Source organism: Gobio gobio, assembly GCF_949357685.1.
Source record: "Gobio gobio genome assembly, chromosome: 10".
NCBI classification, from domain to species: domain Eukaryota; kingdom Metazoa; phylum Chordata; class Actinopteri; order Cypriniformes; family Gobionidae; genus Gobio; species Gobio gobio.
This window is the reverse complement of record NC_137116.1, coordinates 50,126,770-50,145,960: the sequence shown is the minus strand read 5'-3', so window position 1 is coordinate 50,145,960 and position 19,191 is coordinate 50,126,770. Positions and strand designations below refer to the sequence as shown.

Genomic DNA, 19,191 nt, shown 5'->3' with positions numbered 1-19,191 from the left:
GTTCCCCGAAGAGGGCAGATGTATCGATACTCAAAACTACGATCAGCAATGCAGCGATTGGCTGGCAGCAAGACAGCAAAGTAATGACATCATATAATTAAAAAGACACCTGGCAAAAACGTCTCAAATAAAAATAAATTAAAAAAACACTGAACCCCTGGTTCAGTAATGAACTCTTGTAATAAAGTAGCAGTGGCCGGGACAGATTTTAAGTATCACCTCAAGATGCAATCTAATCCTGTTCACGTGAAATAAGCCGCTCCCGAGCAAGTTTGAGTTTATGGACCTGTTGCTATGACAGCAAGACCAGGATGAGCTTCGAAGAACCGAACAATCCAAGATCATGCCAAATCGTTAGCGAAGTACGAAGAACGGACCCTAGTCCAAAATCTGCACCACTAACAATGAAATTACTGTTTACAAATATACAACGTTGATGGTTCTTCAGGCACTCGAAAACAGCAATTTTAGATTTACTCTTTATTCAAATTTATCTAAAAATGACCAAAAAGTGTACAGTATATGGAATTGAAACACCCAGTCCCCAAGACTTCTGGAGATCTGCAGATTTCTATCATTATTGCTGGATCAGGACTGAACCCAGGATTTGACACACATTATGATCATTCACAGATTCCAGTCATCGTTATCATCTCCGCTCTATAAGGCCGGATTTGCATTAAGGTGTTAGGCAAACCCTGAAATCACAAATGACTGTACTTGTTTTGTAAAAGTCAAAACCAGTGACAAATAATCCTGTGGAACATTCAGAACTGAGAATGCCTTTTAAATTTAAATTCAATGAGAACTGAGCAGAAATAGTCATTTAAATGCAAGGACGCGAATCCACATAAAAAGGGTGGTCTGGGGTTCGGTTCACTGTTGAAATGAACGCAATCGTACTAAAAATCACAGAAGTGAACCACTATTGATGACGTATGATTAGATAAAACGGTGGGTTTCTGTGTCTCACTGAATCCTGACAAGCTTGACCATAGGGAGAGGGTGAACTCCAGGATAAGACTAAGGAAATGTGCTTCCTCTTTAAAAACACATTTAAATAGAATGTCATGAAATAGATCTACACTTTTGTTTGTTATACTCTGCACTGGACAAACTCCTGCGTTTTGCAACGTGAGCTGATTCTAGAACACGTCTGATTGGCCATTGCGTTCAAGAAATCAACAGATACGTTTTTGATTGACTGCATTGCACAATGCTGCAAAAACACATTGTAAATAGAAACCTTTGACACTCTCAAGATCGCAAACACCAAATCTGTTTCGCCAATATGTTATTATGGAGAAAACTGATCCTAGACCAGGAGTTATGGGCAGCTTTTACCTCTAAAACCAATCAGAAGCAGCAGTCAGTGTTTTGAGTGAGAATATTCCAGCCTATTCTCAAGTCTGGCCAGGAGATAGCTAAGCTTTGCCCAGCCTTACACATGCTCCGCCTATGACCGTGACTGACACACTGCAACCAGAGATAATGTATATCTCGTTTCTGCTCGCCTTCAGCAGAAATGGACTCCCGCATTCTTTAGGACATCTGCTATACATTATATACAGTGGCGTAACTTTGCTTTGAAAAGTGGTGGGGACACCACACAATTTAATAACCGAATTTACTTGGGGACTGAGTTCAGAGTTGGAAATGCACTTAGTTTTCACTTTGATGTACACATGCATCACATTAACAAATGATTCTATACGCAAGATAAATATGGCGAACTTACCATTTTATAGTCAACTCAGCTGCAGGCTGCAGCATATTCATTAATTGCACAATTCTTGTGTGTGAGTAGCCGCGTTTCCATTACCCTTAAAATTGCGCAAATTGAAATTGTGAATTGAAAAACGCCCAATGGAAACGCGCCAATTTCGCAAAAACTCCCATATATTGCCAAAAAAAAGTTTTTACGCTCGCATGAGGTGGTTTTTCAGGCAATTCGAAAAAGGAAATTTTCGCAAAACTGCAATGGAAACATTTTTCGCATTGACAGGTCACCTGGTTCCATCAGTTAATGGAAACGCTGTCATTTCGCTATATTTTTTTAATCGACTATTAGGAAATATCGCAAAAGTTTTGCGCAAATCTGTAATGGAAAAAAAAGCTTCTGACCAGTGGAAAAATTTGTTAAATGAATGAATAAGATTATGAAGAATGATGATTTGTAGATCGTGCTTTTGCTTTAATACACACCTTCCGCAATCTATTTTTCAATTACTTTAAAAAAGTGGTGGGGACATGTCCCACCCGTAAATTACGCCTATGATTATATACCACAGATAGATCTATATCTAGATAGATAGATAGATAGATAGATAGATAGATAGATAGATAGATAGATAGATAGATAGATAGATAGATAGATAGATAGATAGATAGATAGATAGATAGATAGATAGATAGATAGATAGAAGTGTCTATTAAATGTCTACCTACATTTAGGCTGAAATATGATCTCTCTACAGACCTGAATAGTAAAGGCACATGACATATTAGTGTTTATATTATATATATAAGAGATATAATTGATTAATGTCCTCTCTGTCCTTCTATTTTCAGCAAACGTGTGCGACGACGAGTTCCTCCTGTGTCAGAACGGCGGCTCCTGCATCCAGAGTCAGAAGTGCGTGTGTCCGTCCAACTTTAAGGGCGTTTTGTGCGAGCAGCCGCGCTGCCAGGGCGAGAAAGGGTGCGATGGCGCATCGGCCTGCTACCTCAGCACTCTGACGCTGCTGCTCTGCCTTCTAGCCAACAGCCTGCTTAAAGCCAGCGCCTAGAAACCCATCTTAGTCCTGATATCGATCCTAGTGTACGCAGGCCAAACGGCTGAACCCCGTGGACGGAGAGACAGTGGCCTGAACCCCGTACGGACCCAGCCTCACAGTGCTGGAATCGTTTTTTGGAAAGGGCGGCGGCTAAGCTGAGGTCAAAACGCCTTCATGAGACGAGCAGCTTATCGCTTGACTCCTAGCATCACTGATCGCCTGAACTTTATACCAAAAACAGAAAAAAGAAGTTACTTCTGTTTCAGCTCACTCTACACAAAACTCGAGTAGAGAAATATATAGATGAGGTTTCATTTCCTTTGCATTTCTACTTTCTCTGTAGTTTCAACGCTCACTGAGATACAAGCACCGCACTTAGCCAGCTTGTTTAAACGAACAACAAACGGTCGATATCACGGAAGCCTACTTATGCCAAGTTATTCTTCTTCTCTTGAAGACTTGTTTTTACATTTCCTTTCATTGCTGCATTTTTCTTGCATTTTATTGCCATTGAGGTTGTATCAAGTAGATGAAACCGATGGAAAAAGATGTTTATTCGCCGTCCCGCTAGTACGAAGAACGAATGTCTCTATAGCTTGTGTTTGAGATAACATTTCTGGAATGTAGAAAGAAGTTTTAAATTGTCACATTGAGCAAATATATATATATATCGATCTATCTGAAAGGAAATATGAAGTATTGTATATTCTGATTATTATTTCACTATTTTTTGTAGAAATTGTTATTTTTGTTTGGAGTAAATGTTACATTGTAAAGACATTGCAGCCTTTATTGCAGTGCATATGGTATTCACACCGTTGTAAAACTATATTTGATGATACAGCAGAGTGCATCTAATATATTTGGAATATCTCTCCATTCATATCGTTACATTTAAATAAAGCATAAAATGATTCATTACATGCACAGCTTTAGCTCAACGTAATCCGCACATCATCTTGATACTGGCATGTATTCATCTGAGCAGATATGACCGTTTCAGACTGCTTATTAACACACTCCTATGATGATACCAAATTATATAAGTACATTCCTAAAGCACAAAGTCTCACAAACCCCAAATAAACACAAAATAATGACAAAGCCCAGAAAAACTGCATCGCCGATCAACGCAATTAGAATGGCCATTCAGATGAACAATCAAAAATACATCATTTAATAATAAGTCAGCACATCATATATCACGCAAACAGGTTATTTTTCAAATCATTATTTTTCCTTCCGTGAGTCTGAAAGAAATGCCAAAATCTTCAGCGGGTCATGGGCTTTTTGATGTATTTCATATTTACAAATGCTTTACATTCATGATGAGCCAGGGTAAACGAAATACTATGAATAAATATTATAAATGAATAAAACCTGACAATCAGAAAGCACAAAGTGATATGAGTGAATTGTCTTTCTTTAGACTCTGTTCTTCTTTATGCATATCAGAGCTTTAGCGGCATATATTTAGTGCCTGATGCAGCATTACACAGACACAAAAGTCACTACAGCTAATAATAACAGTAATTCATAGCAGGCCATTTTTATTCCTTGAAAGTCTCACGAGGTGAATCAGCTGCATATACTGGATGTCTACATACCCAGATTCAAATGTGCTGAGCCATTTGCATTACTCTAACCACCTGCGCTGAAATAAATGTATAAACCCTTAATAACACACATCTTGAGTCAGCAGAGCTTATGCCAGGTGGAGATTTTTGCTCTCTGGAAACAAACAAATAAGGTTTTATCCAAGCACGAGTTAAATACAAGCTGCTCACAGAAATACACTGCATGCTATATGAAATACAACGTGTTTTGCAATTAATACTGGAAATTCCACTTTAGAGTTATTGCGCAGGTAGTATATTAATTTATGTTAATACAATTTCTTGCAATACTACTCAGTAACTGTAATTTAAGTATGCATTTCTATGCCAATCTAACAGTTCATTGACAATTACCATCGCACACCTGTTGGTAATAGATAGGTGTGTAGGAAAGAGAATAAAACAAATCTCAAAAGTTAAAAGGAAATCCCGCACACTATCGATACTTGCAAAAGCTATCAATTTTTTTTTATTATTAGCAGCGCCTATATAATAGACTTTCAGAAATATGCTCTGGTCAAAGAATATATACACTCTCAAAAATTTTTTTACCCTTTAAGGTACAAGTGGCCGTCACTTGGGTAGTCAGGAGGTAGGCAAGTTTGGTCCTAGAGAGCTGATGTCCTGCAGATTTTAGCTCCAACCCTACTAAGCCACCACAGTATCAAACTCATGGCTCCCAGCATGCATTGCAGCATTAAGTATGTCACCATAGTTGAGATTCATATGCTGATTCTTGATATCAGTGTGTCTAAGCTTTTCCCCCCCTAGAATGTATTTAAAAAGCAGAATTCAGAATGTCTGATTATTTATTAACATTTTTAGTCAGTGATTAGTTTAGTCAAACATTTTTCTTCATGATAATTTTTGTTTATGGCTTCTTTTGATTTGAACAGATTACGTGTATTGTTAACACTGTAACAAAAACCACAAACTCACATAAAAAGCCAAGAGTCAAACTGCCCAACTAAATGAAACACTGATCACCATAATGGTGATTTTCAATAACACATCAAAATCTAAACCCCAAGGAACAAAATTGTACCTCTACTGTACCTTTTTTTTCTGAGTGTATGATAAAATATAATGAGCTAAAAGTTAGCCACTGCCCATTTTTACTACATGAGATGTCATGTCAATTTGAAGTTAATTTTAGAGTGATAATATATAAACCATATCAGGATTCATCAAATACATTGCTAAAACTTTACAGATGTTTGAGCTGTTGTGTTCGTACTGTTTAGGGGACAACAGTTTTGGACCCAAGACCAGTTGTGAAGAATGAAGACCAAGAGTCAGGAGTGCTATTAATTAAAAATTCCTGAAGAATAGTTTGCAGTTTCATCAGTAAGAAGTTCTTCTCCTCAGAGAGAAGTACAGGCAATATTCATCTTTATTCTTTAGTGTTTCAGTAAAAGAAAATAATATAAAATGAATAAAATATAATATGAAATAAATATAAATACAAGCATATCATTCAGTTAAGGAATTAAATCAAATACTTTAGAGAACAATCAAACTAGAAGAAATAATCTAAATCACCTTAATATGTAGAAGGATAAATATTTGATTATAAATTTAATTAGGATATATACATTTCAGAATCCACACCCTTCAGTACAGTGATGTCCCTTCCCGCAGGATGACAGGAGTGACTAGCTTTTGTTAAAGGGATTGATTGATAACTACTTAAAACCCAGAAAATAATTAGCATTTGGATCACAGGTTACTTCAAGATTTTCCTATGGGAAGTAATACTGGGACTTCAACCTGAATGCCCCATGGGGACCTAAATTGAGATCCTCATTGGGAAACAAGCTTATAAATCATACAGAATGAGTTTTTTTGAAAATGCAAAAGGTTTTCTGTGATGGGTAGTGTTAGTGTAAGGGGAGAGAACAAACAGTTTGTACAGTATAAAAACCATTACGTGTATGGAGAGTCCCCACAAACATAGTGAACCAGTGTGTGTGTGTGTGTGTGTTTAACATAGGTTTGCTATAAGAACCACTTCTACCACAAAAATGCAGTTGTGGCCAACCATCCTTATTTATTATAGTCAACTAAAACTAAAATTATATATATATATACGGTATATTATATAAAAAATAATAAAAATTTTCATTATCGGAAATAAATCCAATTTAAAGGGATAGTTCACCCCTCATCATCATTTACTCTCCCTCAAGTCATTCCAAACTTGTATGCATTTCTTTGTTCTGCTGAACACAAAGGAAGATATTTTGAAGAATGTTTGTAACCAAGCAGATCTCGGCAGCCATTGACTACCATAGTATTTTCCCCCACCATGGAAAAGAAATTCATTCATTCAAGTGTGGAACAACTTGAGCATGACTAAATTATGATATAATTTTCATTTTTGGGTGAACTATCCCTTTAACTGAAACAAAATATTAGTTTAACTTTATGAACTAAAATAACTAAAACTGAAATAAAAACACTACATAATAAAACATAATAAAACATAATAAAAACTAAAAAAACAACAAAATTACTAAAACTTGAACTAAAATTTAAATATTCAAATCAATACTTAACATTTAAAAAATGCTAAATTTTAATAAACTATAATAGTGATACTACAATAACACTGTTTACAAAAAAAATAACATGATTTAACGTGATTTTAAAACTATTTAAATATTTGCCAGATAGATATTAGAAGAAACTTTCCATTTTAGAAGTATAATTTACCCCCAGTAAATGGTTAAACACCAGCCAGCTCAAACCAAACTCAAAGTTGACTTAATTGTGACAGTTATCCACTATATTTAGAAGCGTTTGGGATATGCATATGTACGGCATACTATGAATACTCTGTAACTTTAATTTTGAAACGGTGTACTGCCTTTTAAAGAAATGAGAGACGTCATAAACATGCGACTAAGTGCCCTAGCTCATATTGAGGACGGACGCACATGGGTTATGTAAATAATGAGGGCAAAATAACAGCACGCTCGTTTTTAAAAGGATAAATTATTTAACTATCTATTAAACGTAAACGATGCATCGTGTCTTCTGCTCGCGGTGGGTTTTATCCGGGCTGTCACTGACAGCTGGCATCGGGATCGGCGTCGCCTTGACAGCAGCCAGCGATCGCCACAATGAAAGCCGGGATACGAGCCACATCGCTGGACTGCTGGACCGCGTGCCGGTCATCCCGATACCGAGCGTCGGCGCAGCGTCAGAGATCAGCGCGTACCAGCCGGGACAGGTCGCTGTAAACAAATCTACAGCTGTGATGAAGTACGGCTTCCCTTCCCTGTCCAACATCAAGAGCAGAGAGGCGTACGTGACCGCGTACGACCCCAAAAACAGGACTGCAGCCTGGGTCATAGAGCAGCTCAACGCCGAGACGATCACCGGGACATCGGACAGAAAATTCTGCGAATTTAAAGAGGACGACTCGGTTCATGTTTACCACAGATCGAGCAATGCGGATTACAGGGGCAGTGGGTTTGACAGGGGTCACCTGGCTGCAGCAGCCAATCACAAGTGGAGCCAGAAAGCCATGGATGACACCTTCTACCTGAGCAATGTGTCTCCACAGGTGAGCTGGAACTTCTCACACTTATAACAGATCTTACTGCAAACACCAGTTAGGGAAGTAGAATTAAATAGCATGAAATTCGATGCTTAGACGATATTAATAGTCAATGCCAACTATAAAAATGCATTTAACCTGTTTTATTTAAATTAGACTTATCAATAATTGTTTATTATTAATTATTAAACCTTTACTGAATTTATATAAATGTCTAATCAATTAAGAAAAAAATATCTGAAGTGTATCAGAAAATAAATAATAGATATTAATAATCAATGTTTAAAATGCAACCTAAAAATATTTAACTAATTTGATTATTTATTAATACAATTTTGTTTATTTATTAAAACTGATATTTTTAACCAATCAAGTTTAAATATATCAGAAAATTAATAATAATAATCAGTTTTAAATGCGTTTATAATGAAACCTTTACTGAATATACACACACACACACACACATTATATATATATATATATATATATATATATATAATATATATTTGGGCTGTGCAATATATCGAAATTATCGAAATATCGCAAATGTACATATCGCAAGGGCACGCAATATCTGAATGATTTTAATAGGCTACTTCAACATTGTGAAAAGTGTACGTTTTAGGTTGACACATATAGCAGAGAATAGACTGAGCACACGACTGTTACTATATGTGACTTGCTTGACGTTAAAACGAGTTATTAAACGCAATAACTTGCGAAAAACAACTCCTTGCAGTCTCGTGCTGTCTGACACACACACCGAAACGTGCGCACAAGCCGTTCTTTTTTCGTGTCTTGTTTCACACTCGAACTGTCAAATACACACACAGTTGTGTCAAAATGGCTGTCTTAATGAGTATTCATGTAAACACAGTCGGTTATGCTTTAAGTGAAAGATATCAATTTGGGAAAGAAATGGATTTTACACACTTAAAGCAATATCGTATCGCATATCGAATATAAAAAATATTTTATATTTTAAATATATCAGAAAGTAAACTTGTCTTTTGATCTTCCTGTCATTCCTCTTGAATTTCAACATCCTGAGACCAATTTAAACAGGATTAAACAGAAGTTGCAATATTCTTTTCTTTCTTATTGTGACGAATATCAAACAAACAAGAAACAAAACAAACAACTTCTCGAACAAGAAATAAAATGTATGACCGAACCTGATTTTGTCCATCAGGAATTGGTTGGAAAAACACATCAGAGAAGAGATGTCACTGCAAGAGGGAGGGGAAGTTATTTTGATGAAAGAATACCAGGGCACATCAACTTCACTTCAAATTCTTAATTCATATTCTTACTCATATTTGAAAGAGAAGTGATTCATAAATTCTGAATTTTGCACCACCCTGGTGTTTTTATTGGTACTGAACTCTGCAGTAAAGTAGTTTTACTTTATACAATGACCTCCAGTTATTTAAAGAGTTTGCTTCTTTTTTTCTTCTTCTATTCTCATGGGTAATTATGGCTAGTAATATTGCGGATATCTTTCCCCACAGAATCCTCATTTAAACCAAAACGCATGGAATAACTTGGAGAAATATTGTCGCTCTCTCACCAAGCATTACCAGAATGTCTTTGTGTGCACTGGACCGCTCTACCTGCCCCGGTAAACGCCTGTCAATATGCCGAAATCTGCACTGCCTGCATGATATATGTCATTAAAGTGGTAATAATTAACCAATAACTTAATTGTATACAAACCAGACTATGCCATAGCAAGTCTCACTGCTTAAGTTTCACACAAGAATAAAAATACTGTCATCATGTACTCACCCTCAAGTTGTTCTAAACCTGTACAAGTTTCTTTCTTCTGTTGAACACAAAAAGATATTTTGAAGAATATTGGTCCCCATTGACTTCAATAGTCTTTTTTTTTTTTTTTTTCATTCTATGGAAGTCAAAGGGGACCAGCAACTGATTGGTGACCCATACTCTTCAAAATATCTTCTTTTGTGTTCAAAGACAGAAACAAAGGACAATTTGAGGATGAGTCAATGATGAGAGAATTGTTTGATTTTGGGGTGAACTATTCCTTTAAATCTGGGTCCGACAAAACCATTTGAGAACCATTGCTCTAGAAATTTCAAATTAGCCAAATTAGCCGTCTAAGATATTTGAAAAAATATATTATTAATCAGTGATAACTGAGCTTAATATTTTCTTTCCTGTACCTACAGACAGGAACCTGATGGGAAAATGTATGTGAAGTATCAGGTTTTGGGAAAGAACCATGTAGCCGTGCCGACTCACTTCTTTAAGGTGGTGATTCTGGAAAAGCCGAGAGGAGACGTAGAGCTGAGGTCTTATGTGATGCCCAATACGCCAGTAGATGAGAAGATTCCTCTGGAACGCTTCCTGGTCCCCATTGAGAGCATTGAGAGAGCGTCAGGACTGCTGTTTGTACCAAACATCATGAAGAGGACCAGTGGTCTGAAAGCCATTACTGCAGGGCCGTGATGACTTTACAGTGATTACTGAGGGGGAATGGGAAATAAATCTCTCAAAATGCTTCATTATGCCACTGTCAAACATTCATAAGGTTACTGGGGAAATTATTTCATCTTCAGGATATGTGGAAAAACAATTGAGACAGATCATATCAGTCATTAATCATTGTCTAATGCTGTATTAATAGGGGAGATATTGTCCCTTTACTGTTTTTTTTTTTAGATATCAGCCAAAATAGGGCTTTTAAAAATGAACAATTAATGCCAAGCCAAAACTCTCTGTGAAGTTAGATTTTAATTTATTTGTTTGTACTACTGAAAATAAAAAATGTGTGCTAATCAGAAACTATCATGTCAGTAAATTAGCATTTTCCATTTCTTTAAACAAATTCATGCTTTATATACGTAAAATCACCTAAATTCGTGATTGTCAACACATTAAAAACACAAGTAATCAACCATACGATTTAAGTTAGTATTTCAGGCAACATGAGGATTAAGGATTTAGTTGAAGTTACTGGGCATTTAAAAAGACAAGAAAAACAACATAAACACTGGTAAAGTCTGTTGTTCTCAACCAGCATTAAATATAACTTAGTTGTTGTTGTTTTTAAGCACAGAAACACAATATATAGAGTCTATAATTAAATGTAAAAATACAATATACCTCACAGATTGAGGAAGAGCCTGCAAAACTGATTTTGAATGTCCCGTCACATTTTTGATCAAATAAAGAGAAAATTAAATCAAAGGGTGCATTTGTGGTATGAACAGTGTCGAATCAGGTTGATTTCAAAGTGGAAAGGGTTGCTGTTTCCATCCAAAACTAATGTCAGGTAAAATTTTGAGACATGTTTTGTTTCGTGTCTCAAGCATCAATGACCAAAAACATTTGCTGTGCATCGCTGTAATGAATTTCGTCAAACGTGAGTTTGTTGTAATACGTGACTGCTCTAAATTCAATCCAAACCATTCAAGCTTTACCTGTCTTATTAGCTGCTGCGTTATCTAGTCTCGTTTGTTGTGATATTTATACTTCAAGAAATGTAACATTAAACTTGGACTTAACGTTACCCACAGCGACAGCGTTCAAAATGTAACCGACGGCGGCCGATTCTGCATTTCGATTGGTCAATTGTATTGGCCGCGTCTTCCTTTTATATTTAACCATTTGTTGACAAACCAAACCAGTGATTATTTGGTTTGCATATTATTTAATATATTTAAAAAGACTGCAATCACTAAATCCAAACTACTCTTAACATGCACACAAGTCTGTCCGTTTCTTTTCTCTCAATTTTGTATTAAAGTCCCCCTGTGGTGGAAATCAAGTTTTTAATGTTGTTTATGTCTGTGGCGTTTTAAATATGCTTTAAGACAAGCCATGTGCAAATTCATAAATCAACACCATTGCTGAGTATTTTCTCTGTAAAGGTGCTGTGTGTAGATTTTTGCATCTAGTGGTGAGGTTGTGAATTGCATCCACCCACAGCTCACCCCTCCATTTAGAAGCACATGGAGAATCTATGGTGGCTGACACAGGACAAAGATGTCGTCGTCTGAGACAGTAGAGAGTGACTAGTGCTCTTTAGAGCAGTTTGTCCGTTTAGGCTACTGTAGAAACATGGCGGTGCAAAATGGCGACTTCACTGTAAGGCAGGGGTGTCCAATCCTGATCCTGGAGGGCCACTGTCCTGCAAAGTTTAGCTCCAACCCCAATTAAACACACCTGAACCAGCTAATCAAGGTCTTATTAGGCATACTAGAAACTTCCAGACAGGTGTTGAGGCAAGTAAGAGCTAAACTCTGCAGGACAGTGGCCCTCCAGGACCGAGTTTGGACACCCCTGCTGTAAGGGGACCCGCAGTGTGTGTAGATAGAAACGGCTCATTCTAAGGTAATAAAAACATAACGGTTCATTATGTAAGGTATTTATACACCATTGAAAACATAGTTATGTATATTATATTGCATTTGTGTCAATATATCCTCATAAATACTACACACTGCACCTTTAAAACTGCAGTGATCTAAAGACGCTGTTTGAAATCGCTGTGTTTCTGATGTCACAAACATGTTGTAACCAATCACGTGAACTGTAAGCATTTCTCCACTGACTCTTGCCCTGTCCAAATACCCACACTGCGGTTCAGTTGGCGAGTGGCTCAGGTATTCAGAGTGAGTGGAGGTGGGGGTAATTAGCATATCCGCATTTACTAAATTAAGCAAGGGGGTAGTTACATTACATTCAAGCTATTTTAAGGCATGAATAATTTATTTTTCGCAGGAATTTGTTTTTTAAATATGTCATTTTGGTGATCAAAGGTGAGTTTTAAGGGATAAACTTTTGTTATATTAAAAAGGCTTTAATATTTATGTTCCTTGTATGGCTGTTTTAAATCTGTCAGTGTTTTACCGGTAATTCAGATAATTTCACATACAGTTTAGTATAAATAAAGCAGGACACATTTACACTGTGTAGTAACTGTTATTCTTGTGTGCAGTCAACAAGACCACAGTGTCTCTGATGGACCATTTCATTTATACAGAACCAAAGCCTTTTGTTTTGTTATACAGTGTTGTTTTCTAACTTCAGGCACTGCGATTTCCTTCAGAAAATGTATGTCGTTTTGTCATAAGAAATACGTGCACTTGCACTTGAAGACCACTAGATGGCACTATGGTTTCAACATCACATTTAAGAGAGATATCACAAAAAAAGTGCAACCAGTTCCTGAATTAACATCTTTGTTGATCCTGAAACAACATTCCAATCAGATTTGAGGGACAAATGTACAGTTTATGCCAAGTTTAGTTTTACATACAGGGTTAGGTGCAGTTATTTACCTACTTTATCACCTCCCTGTCTCCCTCTGATTTTAGGGATAAGTTATGGGGTAGTGGTAGGGATATGGGTAGGACTACATTTTCAGACAGAAAAGTTGTTCCAGGATCAACAAAACATGTCATACATGGCAAAATCAGTGACCGTCCAGTCGGCTGGCAGATGCCGTAATTACAGCAAAAACATATTTTTCCATTGACATCCATTCAAAAGAATCCATGCATTCTGATGGAAATATATAGCTCACAAACATTACATTTTATTCCATTAAATTTTAAGTTTTACTATTGCACAATTTTTTAACAGCCCATAAACTGAAATTAACTAGTTTTCCCCACATGTGCAGTGCATTTGACATCACCGTATTTAATTATTATCTTTTCCATTAAAATAAATATATAATAAAATAAAATGCATGAATCAATGTCTCTCTCTCTCTCTCCATATTTATATATATATATGTGTGTATACCAAAGAAATTAGTGGAACAATAAAACAAATCAAATGCTTGTGAGTATTTCTTTAAGAAAGACCTTAGTGATAACACTCATGGACAAATATTTAGCTTTTATTTCGAATGGCACTCATTGAAGTGCACTCATCTTGACAATGGCATTCTACATGGATATATACATTCTGTCCATAGCATTTACTTAACTTTACACAGGTGAAACAATATATCTTTTTCTCAACAACAGTATTTTTCTTGGACTGTACAGTAAACTAACAAATAAAGTCAGAACCTTGAAATAGCTAAATAAAACTTTAATAATTCTAGAGGCAATTGTACATGAATTGCACAGAACTTTTCTTCAACACAAATGACTTCTCATATATTGGCATGACTTTTGTTCATGTATGTACATGTGGCAAAACGGTCAGCTTAGCTCTGAAACATACACACAAAAGATGTAGAGGTAAAGCAGAAAACAATGTGGAGATTTTTTCTTCTTTTTTTGTTTTAATATATAATCATGCCGAACAGGAAAATGTTAAAGGTTGTCTTCCTTTAAACAGCAGCCCTTTGACTTTCAAAGTGTATCATGGGATACACTTTTTTTTTCTTTAGTGTTTTAATGTGCCGTACTATTGCCTTCAAAAGTTCATGTGACATGTCTCATTAGCTTGTTTTCAATTTCTCTGTAATTAACCAAAGTTACTATCAAGGTGTGGTCACACAAAGCGAAATTTCAGTAAAAATTGTGGACTGTTTATTGTCAATAGTGTAGCGATTGTATGAAGTCACTTTCAAACCAAGCAGCTTTCTGTTGGTCAATGCAGCAAATTTGCATGAATCCTATGAGGGGAAAATCTTCACCTGCACGTGAAATTCCTGACCTTATGGATTTCTATTGAAACGAATAAATTTCGCCCTCAAAAATTTGCCAAACAACGGTAAATGTGACCAGCCTCTCCAACCGCAAAATTGCAAAAAAAATTTGAAACGGGTTTCTCACGCCATTGGTTGAGTATTTTAACATTCAACAAATGACACACTTCAAGCTGAAAGAAATTTAAAGTCACCATGAAATCAAAATTTGTTTATGGAATATTGCAGTATTTATTCAAACATTATTTATCCGTGCACATCATTATTATTATTTTTAAATAATGTGCCCTCGAAGTCTTAAATTAAAATAACTTCCCCTCCCTCTTGCAACATCTCAGCTGCATCCGAAATGGCATACTTCCTACTATATAGTAGTATATGAAAAGAAGTATGTCCGAATTCACAGTACTCCTAAAAGAGTAGGCAAAAAGTACCCGGGTGACCTACTGCTTCCGGTGAGATTCTGAAGTGTGTACACTTTACTATCCCATGATGGCCGTGACGTATGGTAGGTCACATGATAAGGGCAACATGGAGAATGTAATACATACTAGTAGTTCATACTAGAACATACTTTTTCAGCGGCCCTTAGGTAATTACTTATTCAAAATAAGTAAGAGAGTATGTGATTTCGGACGCAGCCCTCTTCTCTTCTCTGGTGACATGTTTACTGGTGTGAGGGCGGGACATCCTGCTACTCACATGACTCCACAGCAATCGATCCAATCAATTCAGATGGACAAAATCAAGTCCCACCCTAAATTTTTTCCTCATTCGAGAAGCTGTTTCACTCGGATATACGTCACAATAGGGAAGAAAAGATAATCACGACTTCCATGTCGACTTTAACATTAAAGGTGCTGTATGTAGGAATGACTAGTGGTTGAAATGGGTACTGCAGTCCAAATTAAAAGTACAGTTTGTCCCGTCTCCCTCCTCCTCATGCTGCGTTCACACCAAACGCGAATAGAGCGTCTGGCGCGAGTGATTTCAATGTTAAGTCAATGGAAAGGCGCGTTGACCCGCGTCTGGAGGTCCCGCGGTGCGGAAGGCACGTTTCGAGCGGAGCGAAGGACGCAAATCCGCCTCATTCGCGCGAATGACGCGAATTGAGCGTCTTGCGTGATACGCGCGAATGGTGCTTTTGTGCATTCACGCATTTGAAGCGAATTCGTGTCTGACGCCCGAGTTGAAAAATTTGAACTTTGGCGTCAATTCGCGCCGCGTTAACCAATCAGGAGCCTGCTCGCTGCGGTCACGTGGTAAAGTGACGTGATGAGAAACCCTGCACAATTTAAAAATACAACTATTGTGTCACAAAATGTCGTTTTAAGACTTTTTCAGGTGAGAATGTAGTTGTTTAAAGCTCAAATCTGTGGTTTATTTATAAAGAGAGCGCCTATTTAATATAAAATAATCTTGTGTTTTTGGAGTTGTGAGATCCAGGCGATCACCGGGCAATCACCGCTCATAACCCCAGCGAGGGCAGCCTTTCCTCGGCTAGTCCTTCTGCCGTTTGCCGCTGGCTCTGATGTCCTGTAGTGGTGCATCTTGTGTGGATCTAACGGGCGATTTTTGGTGTCATGAATCTATAATTTGTTGTCTGCCAAATCGTTTTGACTGAGGGCAAAAAGAAGTTTCATAACTTTATGTTTTAGGATATTTAAATATACATGTAGTGAAGATAATGTAGGAGTTGCCTGGACACCATGTGTGTGGCTATTAATGATTAATATATATTTATAATGAAAATGAAAAGAGGCAGAGTGGTGTTTTATGACATATTTCTCCTGGAGTGCCTTGAACGCGCGTCAATTTGGCTTCCAGCGCTCGATTTCTACGCGCGTCCAACTCGCTGCGGATGCGCGAATGCATTCAAAATGTTTGCGGGTGAAACTAGACGCGGTAGACGCGATTTTGCCGTTCTATTTGCGTTTGGTGTGAACGCAGCATCAGATTCAAGGCTCATACGGTTGCCAGTTTAAGGACACGCAACATGAATGAGCGCAATCGATAATGTCCACGGTTTAATGTATTTCCGTTCATAGAGATTTTTAGATGTATTCCGAGGCTGTTCTCTGACCCAGGTTGTTTGTTGGCTTCAATACACTGAGTTTTCCGCCAACTGGCAACCTGTGGTGTGGAAGTACTGTTGGGTAAACTGGCAACATGCGGTATGGCACAGACCAAAACAAAAACAGACATTCTGACGGGCATATTTCAAAGTAGAATAACTGGCTGTAGCATTGTTTTTCAGAGAAATGAGTATGTGAATTTAGCATGTTTCCTAAAAATCTGCAAATATATTATGGTATTGTTATGTCAAAAACGTACATACAGCACCTTTAACGTTGGACACATCCAGCCCTCAAACTTCAAAAAGTACTCTTAATTTTTGGGGTTGTAACAACAAATACAGTTGAATAAATAAATTATCTGAACATAATTTAAAACATAAATTAAAAATCAATTCCAAACAACAATTAAACAGAGCATACTTTCTCTCAAGCCTGTATGATAAATAAAAAAAAATGTAGTGAGAATAGAGTTTTCTAAGGAGATGTTCGATCTGAGATTTATACACAAAGTGGTTTGCCCTTGCAGTTTTTCCAAAATTATTGTCCCAAACAAACTGATGTGAATATTTATACATAAAGAAACACTGAAAGTCTTCAAACTCCACGCTGTGATCCTGATTTGAATAAAGTTCAGTGAAGCTAAAACAGGCTCGTCTGATACCGGAGCAAACTTCCAGGGTCTGCAGGGTTGACGCAACTATTGCCGTGCTGCACTGACTCCCAGCTTGTCTGATGCAAAATGCATTTGAAGAGCAGGAAACAACACAACCTTTAAGTAAAAAAACAAAACAGCCACGTACCCTTCACACATCATCTCAAACCTCTGTCATCCAGTAGAAGTGCTGAATGCTATATGCTTTGTACTTGCTGCTCTGAATAGCCTTTATAACAAGTCCACAGAAGCAGGTTTTGGTTAAAGGGTCCATTCTAATGCTATAGAAAGTGCATAGAGTGGAAGAAAGACATCGTAGGGGGGCAGACACTGATTGTACTGTAGGTATGGAGGTGTTTACGGAGTCTAATACTGGTCACGTGATCAGCAAGCAGTATGGGGACATTTCTATCCACAGCGTTGGTTGTGATTGTAGAGGGGTTAAAGTGTGTCGTCGTCATTGCTCTGTCTAGAAGCAGCACCTCGTTGTACAATCGGAGCTTGCACTGTTTGTACATTTTTCTTCTTATTCTAAATAAAGTACAGCAGACCTCAGCACAAGAAATACACACTGTACGAAAAAAGAAAATCTCTTTTCTCTGAAAAGCCCATAAAAAACTATATACATTAATGAGGCGTGTCACCTCTGTATAGACTGAAATGTTAATGCGCGTAGAAAAAAAAAGGATGCAACGTGTTTCTCTTTAACCTTACAAAAAAGCCGGCATTTTGTGCTACTGCTGCCCTGGAGTGACGCAAGCAACAAAACGTTGAAATGTAAAAAGCAACAAATAATTACATACTTATGATCATTATTATCATGCTAACTCCAATCAAAAAGGCGTATATGCACAGTTGGAATCTAGAGATGCTAACATAGTGACCGAGTGACTCTCGAGGCTAAGAATGAAGCATCATGGGAATATTCCGTTAGACATCTTTGCGTGGCTAATAATCTATTAGTCTTTATATACTGAGCGAAACAACATTGTGCAACTTTTAAACATCCTACCCGATTTGTTCTCAAAGGAGTTATTCCGACCCAGTGCTCAGGACTTTGTGAAGTAAATCTAAACCTGCTGGAGTGCCGTTTTCCGCATCGTAAGAGAGTTACCCATAGCCCTTGTCCATCACTGGGCGCATAGGCCCGTGTCGGTTTGTATCCACGCTAGCAGTTGCTGCTGTTCCGGAATTCTCCGTTCTCCGTGATCTGCAGCTTCGTAGGGTTGGTGGGAGAGATGCCGTTCCTCGTTTGCATGCTGTACCGATCCTTCAGCTGAGACAGAGCGCTCATTAGCCGGGCGTTCGCGGCGTCCAGGGATGCGATTCTCTTCTCCTGTGGGGAGTGACCATTCGTGGAGGTCAGATAAGAAGGTGATTAACAGTGCATGATATTTAATGTTTAATTAAAGTCTTTCGACTCCGCAACAGACACAAGGTGACTGGCACTTTTTGGTCCGGAACATTACAGGCTAATTAGACCGTCTAAAACCCATAAAATTAATTCATAGAGTTTCAATTAAAATTCATGCAGCGACAGCAGTAATCTCTCCTTGTCTTTTATAAAATAAATCTATGATGTAAACAAAGTCTTTAATGATTTTGATGAGTGCAGGAGCGAATCCACAGTGGGCGGTTTTTATGCTCATCAAACTGTTTACGAGAGACGCTGATTGTCCCCGGAGGACATGAGCGTTTATCATTAAACTTTCAACTACATTAACACTATTAAACCTCAGAGACCAACTCATCACATCGTGCTGAAATCAAAACAGAACACAAGAGGGCGCTATGACCCTGCAAATGGGTAGCTGACAAAACAAACATCCGAAACCATTAATGGAAATGCATCTTTTTTTCTTATTT

The 19,191-nt window shown here is 37.5% G+C and overlaps 3 protein-coding genes across 8 annotated transcripts in view; 2 read left to right on the top strand and 1 right to left on the bottom strand.

Annotated features, from left to right (window-relative positions):
• The window catches only part of ntng2a (netrin g2a), a 90,153-nt gene extending 85,972 nt beyond the window's left edge, over positions 1-4,181 (top strand). Inside the window, exon 12 of the mRNA XM_079827974.1 lies at positions 2,572-4,181. Within this exon, the coding sequence (XP_079684100.1) occupies positions 2,572-2,789 (218 nt within the window). The 3' untranslated portion in view covers positions 2,790-4,181. The remainder of the gene's footprint in view (positions 1-2,571) is intronic.
• A 3,104-nt stretch (positions 4,182-7,285) lies between these two features.
• On the top strand, positions 7,286-11,749 carry endog (endonuclease G). Its single transcript, XM_079826420.1, has 3 exons — positions 7,286-7,964; positions 9,470-9,579; positions 10,151-11,749. The coding sequence occupies exons 1-3, from the start codon at positions 7,419-7,421 to the stop codon at positions 10,428-10,430; spliced, it is 936 nt and encodes a 311-aa protein (XP_079682546.1). The 5' UTR covers positions 7,286-7,418; the 3' UTR covers positions 10,431-11,749.
• A 2,068-nt stretch (positions 11,750-13,817) lies between these two features.
• dab2ipa (DAB2 interacting protein a) overlaps positions 13,818-19,191 on the bottom strand; it is a gene marked incomplete at its 5' end in the record, with an annotated part of 164,641 nt that continues 159,267 nt past the window's right edge. For all 6 annotated transcript variants that reach the window (XM_079827786.1, XM_079827790.1, XM_079827787.1 and 3 more), the window contains one exon: positions 13,818-18,661. In XM_079827786.1, the coding sequence (XP_079683912.1) occupies positions 18,494-18,661 (168 nt within the window). In that variant the 3' untranslated portion in view covers positions 13,818-18,493. The remainder of the gene's footprint in view (positions 18,662-19,191) is intronic.